We start from the raw sequence: 19,555 nt of genomic DNA on the forward strand, positions 1-19,555 counted from the left end.
AGCTACATGACTGTGGCCTGTAAATAATCAAGTCTGGACTGGACAATCCAGTGATTGATATTGCGAGTCTTCCCAAGATCACTCTTCTAACTACTATTCATTGTGAACAACTAATCCCCATTTTAAGTTCTTCGTCAAAATCACAGGCATCAAGAATAGGATCTACACACAGTTTCATGGATGATTTTAACCATTAGGCCACCTGACCACCAATACATCAATACTGAGCATCTAAAGTAATAATGTCAATGTAGCTCAACACTACAAGATTTTCATTCATGATAATGGTAAATATTGTCTGTGACAGGAATCATATGCAGGGATTATCACAGCATACGAGTTTTAAACAGACTGTTTTCTCTATCCCAGTTTAGAAGTCCGCATATGACAATAGAATGCCACTGTGGTTTGTGAGCTTAGGGAAAATTGATTATGCAACTTCAGAACAGTTTCTATAGGTCTTAGTGTTAATATATAGATTTATTCAGGTGTCTGTCCCACTTTGTGTCCATGCTTAATCAGGTATAAAAATGCAAGTTGGACATTGTTTTGAATGAGCACAAAGTTTCAAATATGTAGGAAAGATGCAATATTTGTTCACATAGAAAAGATTTTCATGTCATCAAACTTGAACTAAGCTTTGGGTATGTTGTGCAATATTGTTTGAGCAAGACGGCATCACATCGATGCATCGAGCTAACACCAAAAGTAGTTCCGTCAAGCATAGCTAGGTGATCTCATTGGCATATCTATCGGATCCTATATAAACTTTATCGGCTAATCGCATTGATAATACTATCCATTATGTGATAAAAATTGTTCTATCCTTTCTTCCTAACAATGACATACTGTCTGTGTAAAGGATTTGGCAGATGCACAAGAAGCTATTAAATGTAATTGTTAATGTTGTCTATGACAGGAATCGCATGCAGGGATTATTACTGCAAACGAGTTTTAAACAGACTGTTTTCTCTATCCCAGTTTAGAAGTCCACATATGACAATAGTATGCTACAGTGGTTTGTGAGCTTAGGGAATTCATTTGTATATCCTTTCTATTTGTTTGACTTCGTTTCTTTTTGTGTGTTATTCAATGCTGCACTCTGCAATATTCAGGAAATGGCTGTACACTCCAGTGATTGATATTACTAGCATCGATCCAGAGGCATCTGGGTACGATGACCAAGTCACCGCCTCTTTCGACAAGCACAGCTTGCAGGGAACCTAGACTTGGAATCCGCATGGGTAATGACAAGCACCTCTTGACCTTCATGCTTAATTTCGACCACTGCATAGCTGGCGATTTCAACTAGAAATATTTAAATATGATTGCAAGAGATGGATGGTAATCTGGAACTATACAAGACGCACAAGGAAGAGAATTTATGTTTTGGATTATATGCTTACTCCTGCATTAATTGGTGAAGGAGTAAGCATATACTCCGAAACGTTGTGTTCCTCAAAATGAAGAAATTTCTCTTCCTTATGTGTATCACTTCGAAATGCCTTTCAAAGACCTATATAAGACGAACCTTGAATGGATCATATTCCAAGGCCCGTGCAACTAGTGAAGATGTTGTGTATGTTATTCCTCTCATTTGGAATGGTGAAACAATTGGTCTTGGATCAAAGAGGTTTGGATGGTTGCACACTTTCCTCAGCTGCATCAGAACATTTATCACACTCATGAAGTGGCCTTGGGAAAGTGTCTCCTTCGTTCTGGAAAACATACATGTATCTTGCATTAATATCATTATGCAATGAGGCTGAATGTTATCTACAGCTGTGTATTGGGCGGCGCAGAAACTGGGATTCATATTGCTGGGCCTTATCTGAAGTTGGTATGTCAAGATCATCAATTATTCATGTCTTATAGATGTATTTTGCATGAGTCTTGTAATAGGAATTCCTCCAGCCCCATGTACAGGGACACACCAAGAAGCCTCTTGTTGGCTTGTTGAATGTTTAAACATTTGACATTTGAAAACACAAAAGTATGTTCTCTTGACATGCTTAAGTCTATTTTTGGCCAGGGCTACAGATCAGGTACAATTGTTGCAACTGTCTTTGGTATTGGCCACATTTGACAACCTAAACAACACATTTCTCTTTCACAGTATGATACATTAGAAAAGTGTTTGCAATCCTTGCAAAAGTGATGCCGCCCCCGTTGCCATTCCTTAGACAGAAAACAATCAACACACGTGATGTACCCCCACTGACACATCAACAACCATATACAACCACGTACTTGTCAGATCATATTAACTCTGGTTTACATGTACACTACAGTTCAAACAAACAGGAAGACCCATGCCTTTATAAGCATTCTACATCTGAGAGAGGTAACACATGCGGTATGATGGTTTTGTGGTTGCACTGGTTGATGGGCGATTTCAAGATTATTGCACTTATATACAGAGACGTGTGTGTATGTGTATACTAGTCCTGACTATATAGTTGGTTGGTTGGTTTGTTGTTTAACTCCACACTCAGCAATATTCCAGCTAAATGACGGCGGTCTGTAAATAATCGAGTCTGGACCAGACAATCCAGTGATTAATATCATGAACATCGATCCGCGCAATCGGGATCGATGACATGTATCAACCAAGTCAGCGAGGCTGACCACCCGATCCTGTTAGTCGCCTTTTACGACAAGGATAGTGGTACCCAACCCACACACAATATACCGACCAGACCTTGTTTTATCTCTAAAAAGCCAAGTGAGAGGTTGGGTAACAAGTACCACCTTTTAATGTGTTTTGGTATCGAACCACCGACCTTCCACTCTCCAGGCAGATGCCTTATCCACTACACCACGGGCGACCGCCACTTGGTGAAGGGACTTGCACCAAGAAACTAGTTTGTACTTAATATCGTGCAATGAACTCACTTTGTCTGTGACATAAACTCATCATAGAGGAACCTCTGTCTCTTTGACAGCCGACACATGACGACATGTTCATATTTCTTTGGCATCTGCTTTTCAACGTCATCTTTCAACCTCCTCAGCAGGAAGGGTCGCAACACCTGAAACACAAGCAAGCACATAAAGAACATAGTTCAGCACGTTGCCAAGCAACAGCACTTAAGAGATTGTTCCATACTTCTAAGGTTAATGTCTATGGAATAATATTTGAATCAGAAAATGTATGGTTCACGCACCCAAATGTAGAATTCTGGGGTTATTTTGTCCATAAATGGTATCTTTACTGTATTTTCTTAACTTCATATATATTGTAACATAATATTCCACGCTATAAACCAAAACTGAGCATTCAAGCCTCTTCCTCTTGACTTGTACTGTTAAAAGGGAAATTGTAGTGGCCATCAAGTGTCTGAGTCCCGTGATGGGATTCAAACCACTGACCTGATCTGAGGTCGGACGCCTTGTTCACATGACAAAAAGGTTTAACCCCATCAGGTGAGGTGAGGTGAGGTGAAATTTGGTTTAACGTCGCGTCCAAGATTATTGCACTTATATAGCGACGTGCATGTACGTGTGTGTGTTTGTGTGTCTGCTTGTACTAGTCCGGACTGATGCCGATTTATAGTGCTAGCACACTGAGATACCATGCCGCAGTTTAACATGAATACCCCACTCAGACACAGTATACTGACTCCGAGCCGACCAGTCCTTGCTTTAGCCCCTTAATGCCGAGCGCCAGACAGGGTAACAACAAGTACCATATTTTAACGTCTTTTGGTATGACGCGGTCGGGGATCGAACCCCGGACCTTCCGCTCTCCGGGCGGACGCTCTACCACAAGACCACGGAGGCGGTCTTTAACCCCATCAGAAAGCTGACAAGGTGAGCTATGTCATCTGTGGGATGACTCCACGCCCCGCTACACAAGTAGTCTCAACAAAGCTATAACCTAACTGGCTCGGTCCTACTACAATATTGTTTATGAAGTATAAACGTATTAACAGTGTTTACACTTGTAAATCCTCCAAGCGGACAAATCCTGGGGCTGAGACGTACAGCAACATTCACTGCCAAGCAGTATACCTTGTGGTCTTCGGACTACACATGGTAAATCCTCCAAGCGGACAAATCCTGGGGCTGAGACGTACAGCAACGTTCACTGCCAAGCAGTATACCTTGTGTAGTCCAAAGACCACAAGGTCACCAGAGGAACACACATACGGTATTGGTGTCCTCGACGGTGTAAATGGCCTACTCAATGAGGCAGGTACGCCACTGGCTTATCTCAAAAGGGAAATGGAATAAGTTTCAGGTGATGGAACTTTTGTCAGTGATACATTTATCATAATATGAGCTTAATTTTTCATGTTTTATCAGACTGCTGCATTGTGCAACATCTGCTATTTGTCTGGAGCATGAGTCTAGTATTACTTATTTTGGACTGGCTAGATCACATAATGATTGTCCATATGCTAAGACTAGAATCTGATGACAAAGTGAGAGGAAGAAATATCCCAATTATTAATGCTCGTGTAGGGAAAATATTAGGACTTGGCCAAGTATGTACTTTATTAATGGCGAGGAGAATTGTTGACTTTCAGTTGTTTTTTGTTGTTATTGAACAGTGTACTCAGCAATATTTCAGCACGGCGGTCTGTAAAGAATTGAGTCTGGACAAGACAATGCAGTAATTTACACCATGAGCACCCAATCCCGTTAATTGCCTCTTATGACAAGCATAGCTGTCGCCTTTTCAACAAGCAGGGGTTGCTGAAGGCCCTTCTACCCCGGATCTTTTCCAGTCATGCAGACTGAACATTTGTATGTGCAAGCTTCTATTTATGTAGTAAAACATAATGATCCATTGTCCAAGTTCATTTTATCATTCAGTGTTTCAGACAAGGTGTCCAACCACTCATATCGTGTGATCAGGGCATAGGTATCTGATGGCTTTACTCTTCGAGATCAGTAGCGACTTGTCTTGCAAGATTGTCAGACAAGTGAATCCTTTTAATGTCTCGAAATCACGACAAAGGCACACAAAAAGACCAGGACACTTTATAAAGTTGATTCATGTGTGTGTCCATGCTTAGTAACACATAAAAAAGGTACATGTTGGACATTGTCGTGAATGCACATATACCTAGGAAAGAATAATGCCATGTTGAAAACAAGATTTGTTGACATTATTTTGGGAATTACTTTCTCCGCAGAGTACAAATCCAAGTACTTCTTTTGGGTGAAGTCACATAGGGGATTTGAACCCACATTCTCAGAGTGAGGGACACAAAGTCAGCAACCTTATCCACTCAGCCACCAAGACTTCAACAAAAAAATGCAAGTCTTACAACTGGTAGTCTAGATCACATACTTTGTGAACACCTCAAAGTGTCCATTGGCACGGCTTCCATGGACGATGATGTTATGTTATGAATACACAATGCCTTTAAGAAAGTGTTCAAATGTAACATGGTATATTTAGGATTGTACTTTCTTAGTAAACTACAACTTCTAGTACTTTATGGGGTGGAGTTAATGTTTTCCCAAATATAGAAAAAATATTCCCTGTTTCAGACAAGGTTAAACAAAAACAACAGAAGGCAATGATTTGTTATAGTTCAATGTCTGGATCCGGAAACCAGATTACCAGATTCAATAGGTATCTTATATAGTGTTTATTTCATTTCACATAAATATAGACCTGTAGTCGAGGTTTCTGGGTATCTGGGGTCTGAACAAGTGGGAAATTGTGACCATTGCACAAATGTATGACTCATTAAATATCAATCCATTTATGAAGGGAGAACTGTGCATCCGATAGAAACTTGTCTACAGTTGCAAGGCTCAAGATTAGGTTGTCATAATTAGAACTGATATTTAAATCTGTCATGTCAATAACCACTGTCATTCTAATCTTATATGCCCACACTGGTTACAATACCTAAACAATTTCATCAGTAAACTGAACATGGTTCAGTGTTTCAGACAAGGTGTCCAACCACTCACATCGTGTGATCAGGGCATAGGTATCTGATGGCTTTACTCTTCGAGATCAGTAGCAACTTGTCTTACAAGAATGTCAGACAAATGAATCCTTTTAATGTCTCGAAATCACAACAAAAGGCACTAACAAACGCCCTTATATATAAGAAAAATAAATCTAAAAGATTTATTCAGGTGTCTGTCCCACTTTGTGTCCATGTTTAATCAGGTATAAAAATGCAAGTTGGGACATTGTTTTGAATGTGCACAAAGTTTCAAATATGTAGGAAAGTTGCAATATTTGTTCACATTGAAAAGATTTTCATGTCACCAAACTTGAACTAAGCTTTGGGTATGTTGTGCAATATTGTTTGAGCAAGATGGCATCACATCGATGCATAGAGCTCACCCAAAAAGTAGTTCCGTCAATCAGATATCAACTTTATCGGCTAATCGTATTGATAATACTATCCATTATATGACAGAAATTGTTCTATCCTCAAGTCTCTTCCAAAAACTGACAAATTGTCTCATAAGGACTTGGCAGATGCACAAGAAGCTATTAAATGTAATTGTTAATGTTGTCTATGACAGGAATCGCATGCAGGGATTATTACTGCATACGAGTTTTAAACAGACTGTTTCCTCTATCCCAGTTATGAAGTCCACATATGACAATAGTATGCTACAGTGGTTTGTGAGCTTAGGGAAAATTGATTATGCAGCAAGAAAGTGCTTACATCAATTTGAAGAGTTTGCGTCATCAGCTTCTGAGCCAATGAGCCACCATTAGTCATTCTGTATGGTTTCTGTAGGTCTTAGTGTTAATATATCGACTATTATTAGCTGTTACAATAAAACAGAAGAAATTTTACACAAATCTATGGCTAAAATCAGAGACAGATTGTAAGCTTAACTACAGGAAATAATTGTATTTGATTGTCAAAGTAGTATTCATTTGATCTCATGTTTACTTCTGTTTAATAATGAGACCTCTATCACTAAAACTAGTAGCCACAAGATTGAAAGCCAATAAAACAGGCAGACATTTTACTCAAATCTATGGCCGAGACAGAACGTAAGCTTAACTACAGGAAATAATTGTAACAATGTCAAAGTAGTATCCATTTGAAGTCATGTTCACTTCTGTAAATTCATGATCACTAGAAGCCATGAGATTGAAAGCCAATGTCTTGGGCATTAAACTTTCTGCATCACAGCAACAGGTGAGTAATATTTAGAGCAAACAACCCAGTAAGTCACACTGAACACATTCTTGTCAGGTTTCAATATTGATGTCAGGGCAGCGGTAGAAATTGGCACTAGTCCTGTAGTCCTTGCCAAGCTGCTTAATAGTTAAGGTATCATAAGGACTTGTGGAAATTGGCCATTTTTAAGGGGTTTGCTATATGTTATCATTATAAGGACTAATGGACTAAAATCTACTGCTTCAGAGCAAAACAAAGCCATTCTTCACACAAGTTTATCAACCCATCTTAATCTCTCAGCTCTTCTGTTAATTGTCTCTTATAACTTAGCTGTAACAGTGTAATTCAAGTGCTTCTGTGCCATATTCTTCTCCATAAAACATTCCTACTTTCACTATTGTGATCATTCAGACTGAAGTCTAGATCTCTAGGCATACTGATTGAACATGTTTATGGCACTCCGAAAGCTATTATTTACTTAGTCTAAAGAAAAGCAAAACATATTGATCCATTGTCCATGTTCTTTTTTTTATTCAGTGTTTCAGACAAGGTGTCCAACCACTCATATCGTGTGATCAGGGCATAGGTATCTGATGGCCTTACTCTTCGAGATCAGTAGCGACTTGTCTTACAAGATTGTCAGACAAGTGAATCCTTTTAATGTCTCGAAATCAAAACAAAGGTACATTTACCACTTTACAAAAACAAAAATGTCAAAATTATTCAGGTGTCTGTCCCACTTGTGTCCAAGCTTAATCCAACATAGAAAAAACGCAAGTTGGAAATTGTTGTGAATGTGCAGTAGTTTCAAATACCTAGGAAAGATTCACTATTTGTTCACCCTGAATAGATTTTTCAGGTCACAGAACTAGAACTAAGCTTGGGAGTGTAGTGCAAGAGTGTTTGAGCAAGACGGCATCACATTGATGTATAGAGCTTACCTCAAAGGTAGTTCCATCTAGCATAGCTAGGTGATCTCACTGGCATATTTATCAGATCACATGTCAGGTTTATTGTCTTATTGCACTGATAATACTATCCAGTATGTGACAGATATTGTCCTATCCTCAAGTCTCTCACAATGACATGCTGTCTGCGTGAGGATCGGCAGATGCACAAGAAGCCATTAAATGTATTTTTTTATGTTGTCTATGACAGGAATCGCATGCAGGGATTATTACTGCATACGAGTTTTAAACAGACTGTTTCCTCTATCCCAGTTTAGAAGTCCACATATGACAATAGTATGCTACAGTGGTTTGTGAGCTTATGGAAAATTGATTATGTAACTTCAGAACAGTTTCTATAGGTCTTAGTGTTAATATATAGACTATTATTGGCTGTTAAAATAAAACAGGCAGAAATTTTACTCAAATCTATGGCCGAGACAGAACGTAAGCATAACTACAGGAAATAATTGTAACTGAATGTCAAAGTAGTATCCATTTGAAGTCACGTTTACTTCTGTTTACTCATGATCACTAGAAGCCACGAGATTGAAAGCCAATGTCTTGGGCATTAAACTTTCTGCATCACAGCAACAGGTGAGTAATATTTAGAGCAAACAACCCAGTAAGTCACACTGAACACATTCTTGTCAGGTTTCAATATTGATGTCAGGGCAGCGGTAGAAATTGGCACTAGTCCTGTAGTCCTTGCCAAGCTGCTTAATAGTTAAGGTATCATAAGGACTTGTGGAAATTGGCCATTTTTAAGGGGTTTGCTATATGTTATCGTTTTAAGGACTAATGGACTAAGATCTACTGCTTCAGAGCAAAACAAAGCCATTCTTCACACAAGTTTATCAACCCATCTTAATCTCTCAGCTCTTATGTTAATTGTCTCTTATAACTTAGCTGTAACAGTGTAATTCAGGTCTTTCTGTGCCATATTCTTCTCCATAAAACATTCCTACTTTCACTATTGTGATCATTCAGACTGAAGTCTAGATCTCTAGGCATACTGATTGAACATGTGTATGTGACTCTGAAAGCTATTATTTACTTAGTCTAAAGAAAAGCAAAACATATTGATCCATTGTCCAAGTTCTTTTTTTTATTCAGTGTTTCAGACAAGGTGTCCAACCACTCATATCGTGTGATCAGGGCATAGGTATCTGATGGCTTTACTCTTCGAGATCCGTAGCGACTTGTCTTACAAGATTGTCAGACAAGTGAATCCTTTTAATGTCTCGAAATCAAAACAAAGGTACATTTACCACTTTACAAAAACAAAAATGTCAAAATTATTCAGGTGTCTGTCCCACTTGTGTCCAAGCTTAATCCAACATAGAAAAAACGCAAGTTGGAAATTGTTGTGAATGTGCAATAGTTTCAAATACCTAGGAAAGATTCACTATTTGTTCACCCTGAATAGATTTTTCAGGTCACAGAACTAGAACTAAGCTTGGGAGTGTAGTGCAAGAGTGTTTGAGCAAGACGGCATCACATTGATGTATAGAGCTTACCTAAAAGGTAGTTCCATCTAGCATAGCTAGGTGATCTCACTGGCATATTTATTGGATCGCATATCAGGTTTATTGTCTTATTGCACTGATAATACTATCCAGTATGTGACAGATATTGTCCTATCCTCAAGTCTCTCACAATGACATGCTGTCTGCGTGAGGATCGGCAGATGCCCAAGAAGCCATTAAATGTAATTTTTTATGTTGTCTATGACAGGAATCACATGCAGGGATTAGCACTGCATACGAGTTTTAAACAGACTCGTTCCTCTATCCCAGTTTAGAAGTCCACATATGACAATAGTATGCTACAGTGGTTTGTGAGCTTAGGGAAAATTGATTATGCAACTTCAGAACAGTTTCTATAGGTCTTAGTGTCAATATATAGACTATTATTAGCTGTTACAATAAAACAGGCAGAAATTTTACTCAAATCTATGGCTGAGACAGAACGTAAGCATAACTACAGGAAATAATTGTAACTGAACTTCAAAGTAGTATCCATTTGAAGTCATGTTTACTTGTTTACTCATGATCACTAGAAGCCACGAGATTGAAAGCAAATGTATGGGGCATTAAACTTTCTGCATCACAGCAACCAGTGAGTAATATTTGGAGCAAACAACCCAGTAAGTCACACTGAACACATTCTTGTCAGGTTTCAATATTGATGTCAGGGCACATCTGAGTTATTCATTCCCGCAGGTTTATCACACAAGGGGGTTGATTTCAAACAAGGTTTTGTCATTAAGCTAACACCACAGTTGGGGACATCAAGAACGGGCTCTACACAGTGTTTCATGTATGAGTTTAACCCTTAGGCCACCTGGCCACCAATACATCAATACTGAGCATCTAAAGTAATAATGTCAATGTTGCTCAACACTACAAGATTTCCATTCATCATAAGGGTAAATATTGTCTGTGACAGGAATCATATGCAGGGATTATGACAGCATACGAGTTTTAAACAGACTGTTTTCTCTATCCCAGTTTTGAAGTCCGCATATGACAATAGCATGCCACAGTGGTTTGTGAGCTTAGGGATTCGTGTGTGTGTGTGTGTTGTGTGTTGTGTGTTGTGTGTTGTGTTTGTGATATTTAATGTAGCTCTCATCAATATTCCTGCAATGGACAACATTCCAGCTATATGACTGCAGCCTGTAAAGAATTGACCATACAATCGCGTGATTGATATAGTGAGCATCAATCTACGGGTATCGGGCTGTGATGACCAAGTCACTGAACCTGATCACACGATCTATAAGTTGCCTCTCACGACCACCACAGGATGCAGGGGACCTATTCTAACAGTGAACTTTTTTTGGTTTGGTTTGGTTTGGTTTGTTGTTTAACGCCGCACTCAGCAATATTCCAGCTATAATCGAGTCTGGACCAGACAATCCAGTGATTGATATCATGAGCATCGATCCACGCAATTGGGACCGATGACATGTATCAACCAAGTCACAGAGCCTGACCACCCGATCCCATTAGTCGCCTTTTACGACAAGCATAGTCGCCTGGTACGGCAAGCATGGGTTGCTGAAGACCTATTCTACCCCGGATCTTCACGGGCCACTTCCTTTGTAACTCTGCCATGCTTACCTTATGTAATCTCTTGACTAGACTCTCATTGTACTCCTGGCTGCCCTCCACCATCCCTGTGAGCGGGTTAGAGAACCATTCCTTGAACTCCTTGTGAGACTGGAACACGTGTGGCATGAGGAAGTGCATAAGAGACCACAGCTCCATCAAGCTGTTCTGTAGAGGGGTACCCGTCAGCAGCAGACGTCGCTGGCTGGAAAAGTTCAACAGCATCTGCCATCGCTGAGACTTGAAGTTCTTGATGTTTTGAGCCTGAAAATAACATTTAGTGTTATGTATGGTCGAATGACAGGTTCACCTTCATCCGCGTTACCCCAGAAATACATCTGTATTCGTAAGTCAACAATATCTCATCTGGATAATGGCACCAGAAGAAAATCCTCGCGGCAACCTGTAGAGGTCAATCCATACCATTCAGGTAAGACATGGTTTGTTTGTTTGTTGTTTAACGCCGCACTCAGCTATATTCCAGCCATATGACGGCGGTCTGTAAACAAGCCAGTCGGGACCAGACAATCAAGTGATTGACATCATGAGCATCGATCCATGCAATTGGGATATGATGACATGCATCAACCAAGTCAGTGAGCCTGACCAACCGATCCTGCTAGTCGCCTCTTAGGTAAGACATGGGAGATTTTGTACATAATACTCAGTCATGTATGACACACATATCTTGAATCCGTTTCTAAATGAGTTTCTGACACAAGCCTTGCCGAGGCTTGCCCCAACATCCCTACAGGGATACCCAACTTTTTGGCTTATTGAATGTTAAAACATTTGACATTTGAAAACACAACAATATGTTCTCTTGACTTGTTCACATTTATTTCTGGCCAGGGCTACAGATCAGGTACAATCCTTGCAACTGTCTTTGGTATTGGCCATATTGATATGAGGATCTCATTAAATGAACTAATTTTCACAAAAGCAATTTTGTTGGTTAGAAATTATGAGTGAAAGTCCAGGGGTACTTGTCACAACTGTGATGTTAACAGGTACAGACAATACTGAAGGAATGCAAACCACAAGGACTCCACTTAATTTTTTATGTTGAATTCTTATGTTTTGATGACATGACCAATTATCAATATGCTAGCAATTATTAGTCTTTCATGGTCCAAATTCATACAGAACACAGTCAATGAAAACTTCAGAAACTTTTTTTCAATCAAACAAGAGTGAGTGAGTGAGTGAGTATGGTTTTACGCTGCTTTTAGCAATATTCCACCAATATCACGGCGGGGGACACCAGAAATGGGCTTCACACATTGTACCCATGTCGGAAATCGAACCCGGGTCTTCGGCGTGACGAGTGAACGCTTTAACCACTAGGCTACCCGACCGCCCCCAATCAAACAAGATCCCAAACCTAGAAAATCGAAGTGCTTCAGATGATTGTCACGTCTTACCTCATCCAGGATGAAGTACTTCCACTTCTTCCTTCTGAAGGCAGAGTGATCCTGCACCACCAGCTTGTAGGACGTGATACACACGTGAAAGGCATTGGTTTTGGTCCATCCCTAAAACAACGTCAACATTGTAATCAGTGGTAATCAGACTTGATCTGGTCAAAAACAGAGCTGCAAGGCTTTCAAGTTCACCTGATCAGTGAAGAAATTTATTTTTACCAAATACGCAAAAAAAGAAGAAATTTTCAATATGGACGCCATAGTGGGAATGCTTAAAATCAAATTGGAATTCTGAAGCACTTTTCAAAGACATCATAGCTGGTATCATTCATATAAAGTCTCAATTCCATGTGCCTTGCAGTTTCAGAGCAGATGTTGGAAATGCAAAAGTTTAACAATGGATGGACTGACGAAAAACACATCAAGGACATAAGCTCACTGGAGTCAGGTGAACAACTACTGTAACATGTAACATGTATCATTGTCATTAGGCGATGCAACAAAGACAACTATTTGACAAAATTTTATAGCAATTTCACAACAGATGGTCACAGACATCAACCAGGCAAGCGAGTTTGTTCTGCAACTGTTTTAAATGTACAGAGAAGTCATCCCCTTTCCATGGCATGTAGCATTAGTTATTGTCCCTGGCCCAATAAAGAAACAGGGACGCTGTACAAATGCATCGGTTTACCACCTTTTAATTGAAAGTAAACACATTGTCTACCTACAGAATGAGAAGTGGATCAGTATAAAGTATAATTTATATTCATAGAAACAACTATATTACTAAACAGAAGTCGAGGACTACCTTGAGGATTAACAACAGTGACGGGAAAGAATCGGGTAGCCCTTAAATACCTAGATGCTCCTTCAACAAACAGAAGTTCACTTTCACATCACCATACATTAGAAAATCCCCACCAAATAAATCATTTCCTATTCAGATTCTTCCCCATTAGCCAAAAGCAAAGATCTGTTTGTTTGAGGCCACACTCGGCGATATTCCACTCATATGATGGTGGCCTGCAAATAATCAAGCCTGGTCCTGACAATCTACAGCATCACGTACAATGATGTGCCATCAACCCGACTCCATGAAGTTGCTCTCACAACCAGCAGACTGCTGGGGATCAAGCCTGACCTACAATGCCCTATGTGTCCCAGATACAGCAATACACAATCACTACTACTACAATAACTGAAATGCCTTCAAGCAACACCCTAAAGAATTCATAGTTCCTCTTACCGTTCTCTTCTGCTTCCTCTCCTTCTGACTCCCATAATATGTGAGTATTTTGAAAGCAGGACACCATTTTTTAAACTCCATTTCCCAGTTCAGCATCACACTTGTTGGGACGACAATAAGGTGAGGGCCCCAGACACCTACAAGGAAGGACACACAGACATCACTATCCCTTCTAAACACATGGTAAGATTAGGGCTCGGACGAAACACCAACTGTGCGATCTAAAATGTATCTTGATACCTTGTTCACAATCTGATATGTATCACGTCTTCATACAAAGCCCAAAGAAAATAAAACTTCCACATATCTGGATCATGTCACAATACGCGTTTGTTGATAGTTTGTATCAGAGTGTAACAATAATACTGTGCAGTCTTGCCCCAAAACAGTTCAAGGAATATCTACCTTTTTCACAGGCAAGATGGGCCAGCACCGCTATGGTCTGAATGGTTTTGCCAAGTCCCATTTCATCAGCAAGAATGCCATTAAGTTTCTTCTCATGCATGGTAGCCAGCCAGTCCAGGCCCACGTGTTGATACTCTCTCAACGTGTGTTTCAGGAGGAAGGGGACAGGCGTCCGAACCTGGAAAGGAGGTGGTGGATTTCCTGTGTAAGCATCTTCGACAGTCATATCATATCTCAATTCCATATAGATAAATCCCCTCAATCAAATCATTACTTTGTTTGGAGTCCATTTCATATGGCACGATACTGTTCAATAAAATTACTCTCCCGAGTGAGAGAAATTCTGGGCTCTATTATGAGACTGGAGTGACAGGTGGAGAGGCCACTTCTCAACCAAACCTATGGTGGTGAGTGAGTGGGTCCAGGTTTTTATCATAATAGAATGGGTTGCTATATGGCTGAGATAATGCCTATGGGACGTTAAATTTTAACTCACTCACTCATAATAAAATGGTTGGTTGGTTGGTTGGTTGGTTTGTTGTTTAACGCCGCACTCAGCAATATTCCAGCTATATGACGGCGGTCTGTAAATAATCAAGTCTGGCCCAGACAATCCAGTGATTAATATCATGAGCATCGATCCACGCAATTGGGATCGATGACATGCATCAACCAAGTCAGCGAGCCTGACCACCCGATCCTGTTAGTCGCCTTTTACGACAAGCATAGTCACCCTTTACGGCAAGCATGGGTTGCTGAAGACCTATTCTACCCCGGAATCTTCACGGGTCCATAATAAAATGGAGATATAATACACTGGAAAATTGAGGATGGCGAGTGAGAGATTATAGTCTTATCTGCAAATCTATTCCCTGTTTCAGACAAGGTGTCCAACCACTCATATCGTGTGATCAGGGCATAGGTATCTGATGGCTTTACTCTTCGAGATCAGTAGCAACTTGTCTTACAAGATTGTCAGACAAGTGAATCCTTTTAAGGTCTCGATAAAATTTCACATCAAGGACAATCTTAAGGACAATGTATGCTAAGTACTTTATCCTCGGCCCAATACTTACCTCTGTTGTCTCGAGAGTGTAGCCTTTAGGTTGCAGACTCTGGGCTTCGGCAGCTATGTCTGTTATTTCCTTCCCCGGGCCAGTTTCCCCATCTGTTTGCTGCAAGCATCACAACGTTGAAATATGAGTTGGCATTGTTTTTACGATGCTTTTAACCATATTCCAGAAATATCACGGCAAGGGACACCAGAATACCCATTAGAAAGTGGCGACCTACCCCACTCAGCCCTTAAGGCTTTCACAAAAATGGAAAGTCTGAAAACTGAAAGTCCGAGATTTTTATGTTTCATTTTGCAGCCCGGGTAGGTTGCAATGTTACTTTAATGTTGTCTGTGACAGGAATCATATGCAGGGATTATCACAGCATACGAGTTTTAAACAGACTGTTTTCTCTATCCCAGTTTAGAAGTCCACATATGACAAGAGAATGTCACAGTGGTTTGTGAGCATAGGGAATAGGTAATCATTTATCCAAGAGTCAATTTTCTAATATTTTTAAGTTATGAAGAGAAACTGAATGAAACATACTGTATGTTACAACAAATCATCACTCAATAAAAGTCCATTTCATCAGTAAAATAAGATCACATCTCACTTTCAAGAACACAATTGAAGCTTTGCATGTTACAATATTGGACTTGTGACCTAAAGGCAACATTACAGGGCAGGGTTCAAAATGAAGGAGGGTACTTGAGGTTTGATCTCATAGTACTAGAACCTTGTGAATTCATTAATCTGTAACATTATGGCCATGACAAGGACCCACTATTCTATCTAATAATCATAATGCGGATACTCATATTGCGCAACCTCCATACACGCGGTGCATGCTCAAAGTCATTATCATACCGGTCTTTGGATTAGCGTGTACTCGATTTTCATTGTCAGCTCCCTTTCGATCATACAACCCAAACTGCCTTTACTGGCTCTAGAAAGTAAACAGTCACATTTCGAACAGTCACTTGCCCAAGGAGATACCACATGTGCTACATGTGCTTGAGTGGGGGGTAGGACTGAAGCCCTTAATCTCTCAGGGGTTATGCTGATGAATGCAGTCACCTATCCAACTACTCTCCGAGACCGACGTTGCTCAACTTCACCTGATTTGCGACCTGTGTGCTGTGCACAGGACCACGTGCCACCACCTTTCATAAGCCCTCGTCGTGTCCTTACCTTGACAGGAGGCTTCTCGGCCTCTCCCTGAGGTTTGAGTAGGAACTCCAGACCCGTATCTTCCTGTGGCTGTTTGGATTCTTCTTCTTCTTCACTCTCCTCTTCTTCCTCCGTTGTTTCATCTTCGTCACTCTGTGCTTCGATATCTGAAGATGTCACAGGAATGTCAAGCCGATGAGCAATGTATTCATACATGACTAAAGTCATTGTACTTGGCAAGGTAAACATGCTGTCTCAAAACTACTCAACATAATCCAAAGAGAATTACAGAAGAGCAATGTTGATCTTTCTCTTTGGTCAGGTTTTAAAGGCACAATCTGTACAGAAAGACCTCGGTAACTGACCATACATCAGGGTTCGTAAAATCCACTTGTCCTCTCGTATTGACGAGTAGCAGTATTTGCAGGGTGAGAACGAGGTGAACAAACACTTGTCCTACCAGGTAAGTACATATTTCAGTCCTGTTAATTCATCTCTAATCGTTTTCATCAAAATATGCAGGATAGTTTCGAACCTAAAATATGTTAACTTATCTCGTACATTCTCAGTAATGATAACGAAATACATGTCGTCTATTATCATAAATATACAGCATACTGGCCAACTGCTGTTGAAGAAATGAACAGTAATCACGTTTGCGCAGCAATCCTCGAAAAGAGAGGTACTGTATTCGACGTAATAAGCGACCACAGCGATATTTGCTGATATATTAGCTAATAAACAATCCCAATTAGCACCCTTCCGATTGATTAATGTACACAAGACTTTTTTATTCGTGTATAATACGCACTTGTGTGTTATATGCACACTTAATGGCGGGCAATTAGATTCTGGAAAAAATATATGTCGTGTATAATACGCACAGACTTTTCTTTTGTATCATTTCAGGCTGTAAGCAAAAACCACAAAATTTACGATCTTTCAACTCTTTCAGCAAAATTATATTCTAATAAGAGCCCCCTATTATAAATTTGGGCGTTTATTACGTCGAATACAGTAATTATATTTATTACTGTATATTTATTGGTTTGTGGTAGACTGAGCTGAAAAAGCAAATGACTTCAGTTTGGCTTACAAGTTACAGGTAATATCAACATACCATCATCTGAATCATCTTCAGACGTCTCTCCTTCTGAACTTTCTTCTGGCACATCAAAGTCACTATCATATGCACCTGCATATTTATTCACCAGCTCTTCCATGGACATCTCACCTGAAACAACATTTATTCAAATGTTGAATATTTTGAAAACTGATATATGGTGAATGTTATGCTACGCTCAATCCGTTTGTTCGCCTCCTACAACAAGCCTAGGTTGCTGGGGACTATTCTAACTAGAAAGCCCCACAGGATCAGAATAAATAAGATGGCATTCAACTAAGACCTCGAGTCTGATGTAGTTTGTCACACGAGTCCAATGCATAGACAGTATATATAGAAGAGTTTTAAAACAGACATCACTCTATCCCTGGAATATTGTTCCACTCATGACAACTGCTATCATCATGGTTGTGGGCTAAGGGAAGGTTGGTCGAGGAATTAGTCTTCAGCAATACATTTAAAATAATAATCACCTTCAGCTTCTAAATCATCAAGTTCCCGCTTGTAATCTTTCTTCTTTTCATGTTTTTCCTGTTCTTCTATTGTTTCTTCTAAATCCCCTTCATCTTCACTTGCTGTGAACTCTTCATCACTTCCCTGAAAACAAATACCAAAAATATATATCACATATTAGCCGCTGTCTCATAAATGGTACAGTACATTACAATAATGAACTAAACACATCAGTTCATGGCGTTAGGTTCGTATTTAGTCACAAGTTTCAATGTTACTGTCCAAGAAATCAATTTTGGCTTTCATCATGTTTCATTCAATGTCAGATATGATCATGAAACCCTCCAATTATACAAGGAGTTTCAAGCTCTGTTCCCTGATATTCCGGAGTGGCAGCTGGTGAATCACAAATAAAGTGAGTATGGTTTTGCGCCACTTTTAGCATATATTTCAGTAACATCACGGCAGAGGACACCAAAAATGATCTTCACATATTGTACCCATGTTGCACAAACAGCATGGAATAACTGAACAAAATAAAACTTAACTTTCTGACACTGAACAGATCAAGTACATTTTTCTATCGGGCTGAACGAGGCAGAAGGGTTAGTGAGCCTGTGTTTGTTGTCATGTAGTCGTTACCTTGATCACTTAATTGTGGTCACACATGAACTGTCAGTTGAAAATGGAAATGTGTTCAAAATCACTCCAGATAATTCAGATTGAATTACAATAGAACAATGTTGATGTTTCTCTTTGGTCAGGTTTTAAAGGCACAGTCTGTACAGAGAGACCTCGGTAACTGACCATACGTCCACATATGTAGACAAACTACTCATTGTGGCATGGCAAAAAAAAATGTAAGAACTTTATCTTCTCACCCACCTCCCTTAACGTGAACTGATCAAAGATGTGTTTGAAAACACTGTCACCTTGGACTTTTGGGGTCCTTGCACCATGAGCTAGATAAGAAGCAGTTGTAATGTAGAAGTTTGCAGCCTTCTTTTTCATTAACAACACCATTTAATTTGTGAACCCCAGGCTTACTGCTGTAATTGTACTGTAATCGTACACTTAGCATATCTGTATATACACATTACATTTAATCACCTTAATGTATTTACAGATAACTTCAGGGAAGGAACATTTATCATTGGCTTCATATAACATGCACTATCACAGCCAGCATCAAAGTGTGCGCCCTCCCAGGACCAGGTCCATTTTATCTGTGTATATGATTGTATCAGTCCCTGGTATACCGGAGTGGCAGCTGGTTTAAGTTTTGGTTGGTTGGTTGGTTTGTTGTTTTACGCCGCACTCAGCACTATTTCAGCAATATGACGGCAGTCTGTAAATAATCGAGTCTGGACCAGACAATCCAGTGATTGACATCATGAACATCGATCCACGCAGTTGGGATCGATGACATGCATCAACCAAGTCAGCGAGCCTGACCACCCGATCCCGTTAGTCGCCTTTTGCGACAAGC

The 19,555-nt window shown here is 39.9% G+C and overlaps 1 protein-coding gene across 8 annotated transcripts in view; it reads right to left on the minus strand.

Annotated features, from left to right (window-relative positions):
* Positions 1 to 19,555, minus strand: part of LOC124132042 (helicase domino-like) — an 88,284-nt gene that overhangs the window by 44,170 nt on the left and 24,559 nt on the right. For all 8 annotated transcript variants that reach the window (XM_046495631.2, XM_046495630.2, XM_046495629.2 and 5 more), the window contains 10 exons: positions 18,087 to 18,210; positions 17,611 to 17,724; positions 16,512 to 16,657; positions 15,339 to 15,437; positions 14,263 to 14,440; positions 13,858 to 13,994; positions 12,609 to 12,719; positions 11,197 to 11,448; positions 2,896 to 3,032; positions 1,532 to 1,718 (listed from right to left, as the gene is read on the minus strand). In XM_046495631.2, the coding sequence (XP_046351587.2) occupies positions 1,532 to 1,718; positions 2,896 to 3,032; positions 11,197 to 11,448; positions 12,609 to 12,719; positions 13,858 to 13,994; positions 14,263 to 14,440; positions 15,339 to 15,437; positions 16,512 to 16,657; positions 17,611 to 17,724; positions 18,087 to 18,210 (1,485 nt within the window). The remainder of the gene's footprint in view (positions 1 to 1,531; positions 1,719 to 2,895; positions 3,033 to 11,196; positions 11,449 to 12,608; positions 12,720 to 13,857; positions 13,995 to 14,262; positions 14,441 to 15,338; positions 15,438 to 16,511; positions 16,658 to 17,610; positions 17,725 to 18,086; positions 18,211 to 19,555) is intronic.

This window comes from Haliotis rufescens, unplaced genomic scaffold (assembly GCF_023055435.1).
Source record: "Haliotis rufescens isolate VD_foot unplaced genomic scaffold, xgHalRufe1.0.p SCAF_15, whole genome shotgun sequence".
NCBI lineage: Eukaryota > Metazoa > Mollusca > Gastropoda > Lepetellida > Haliotidae > Haliotis > Haliotis rufescens.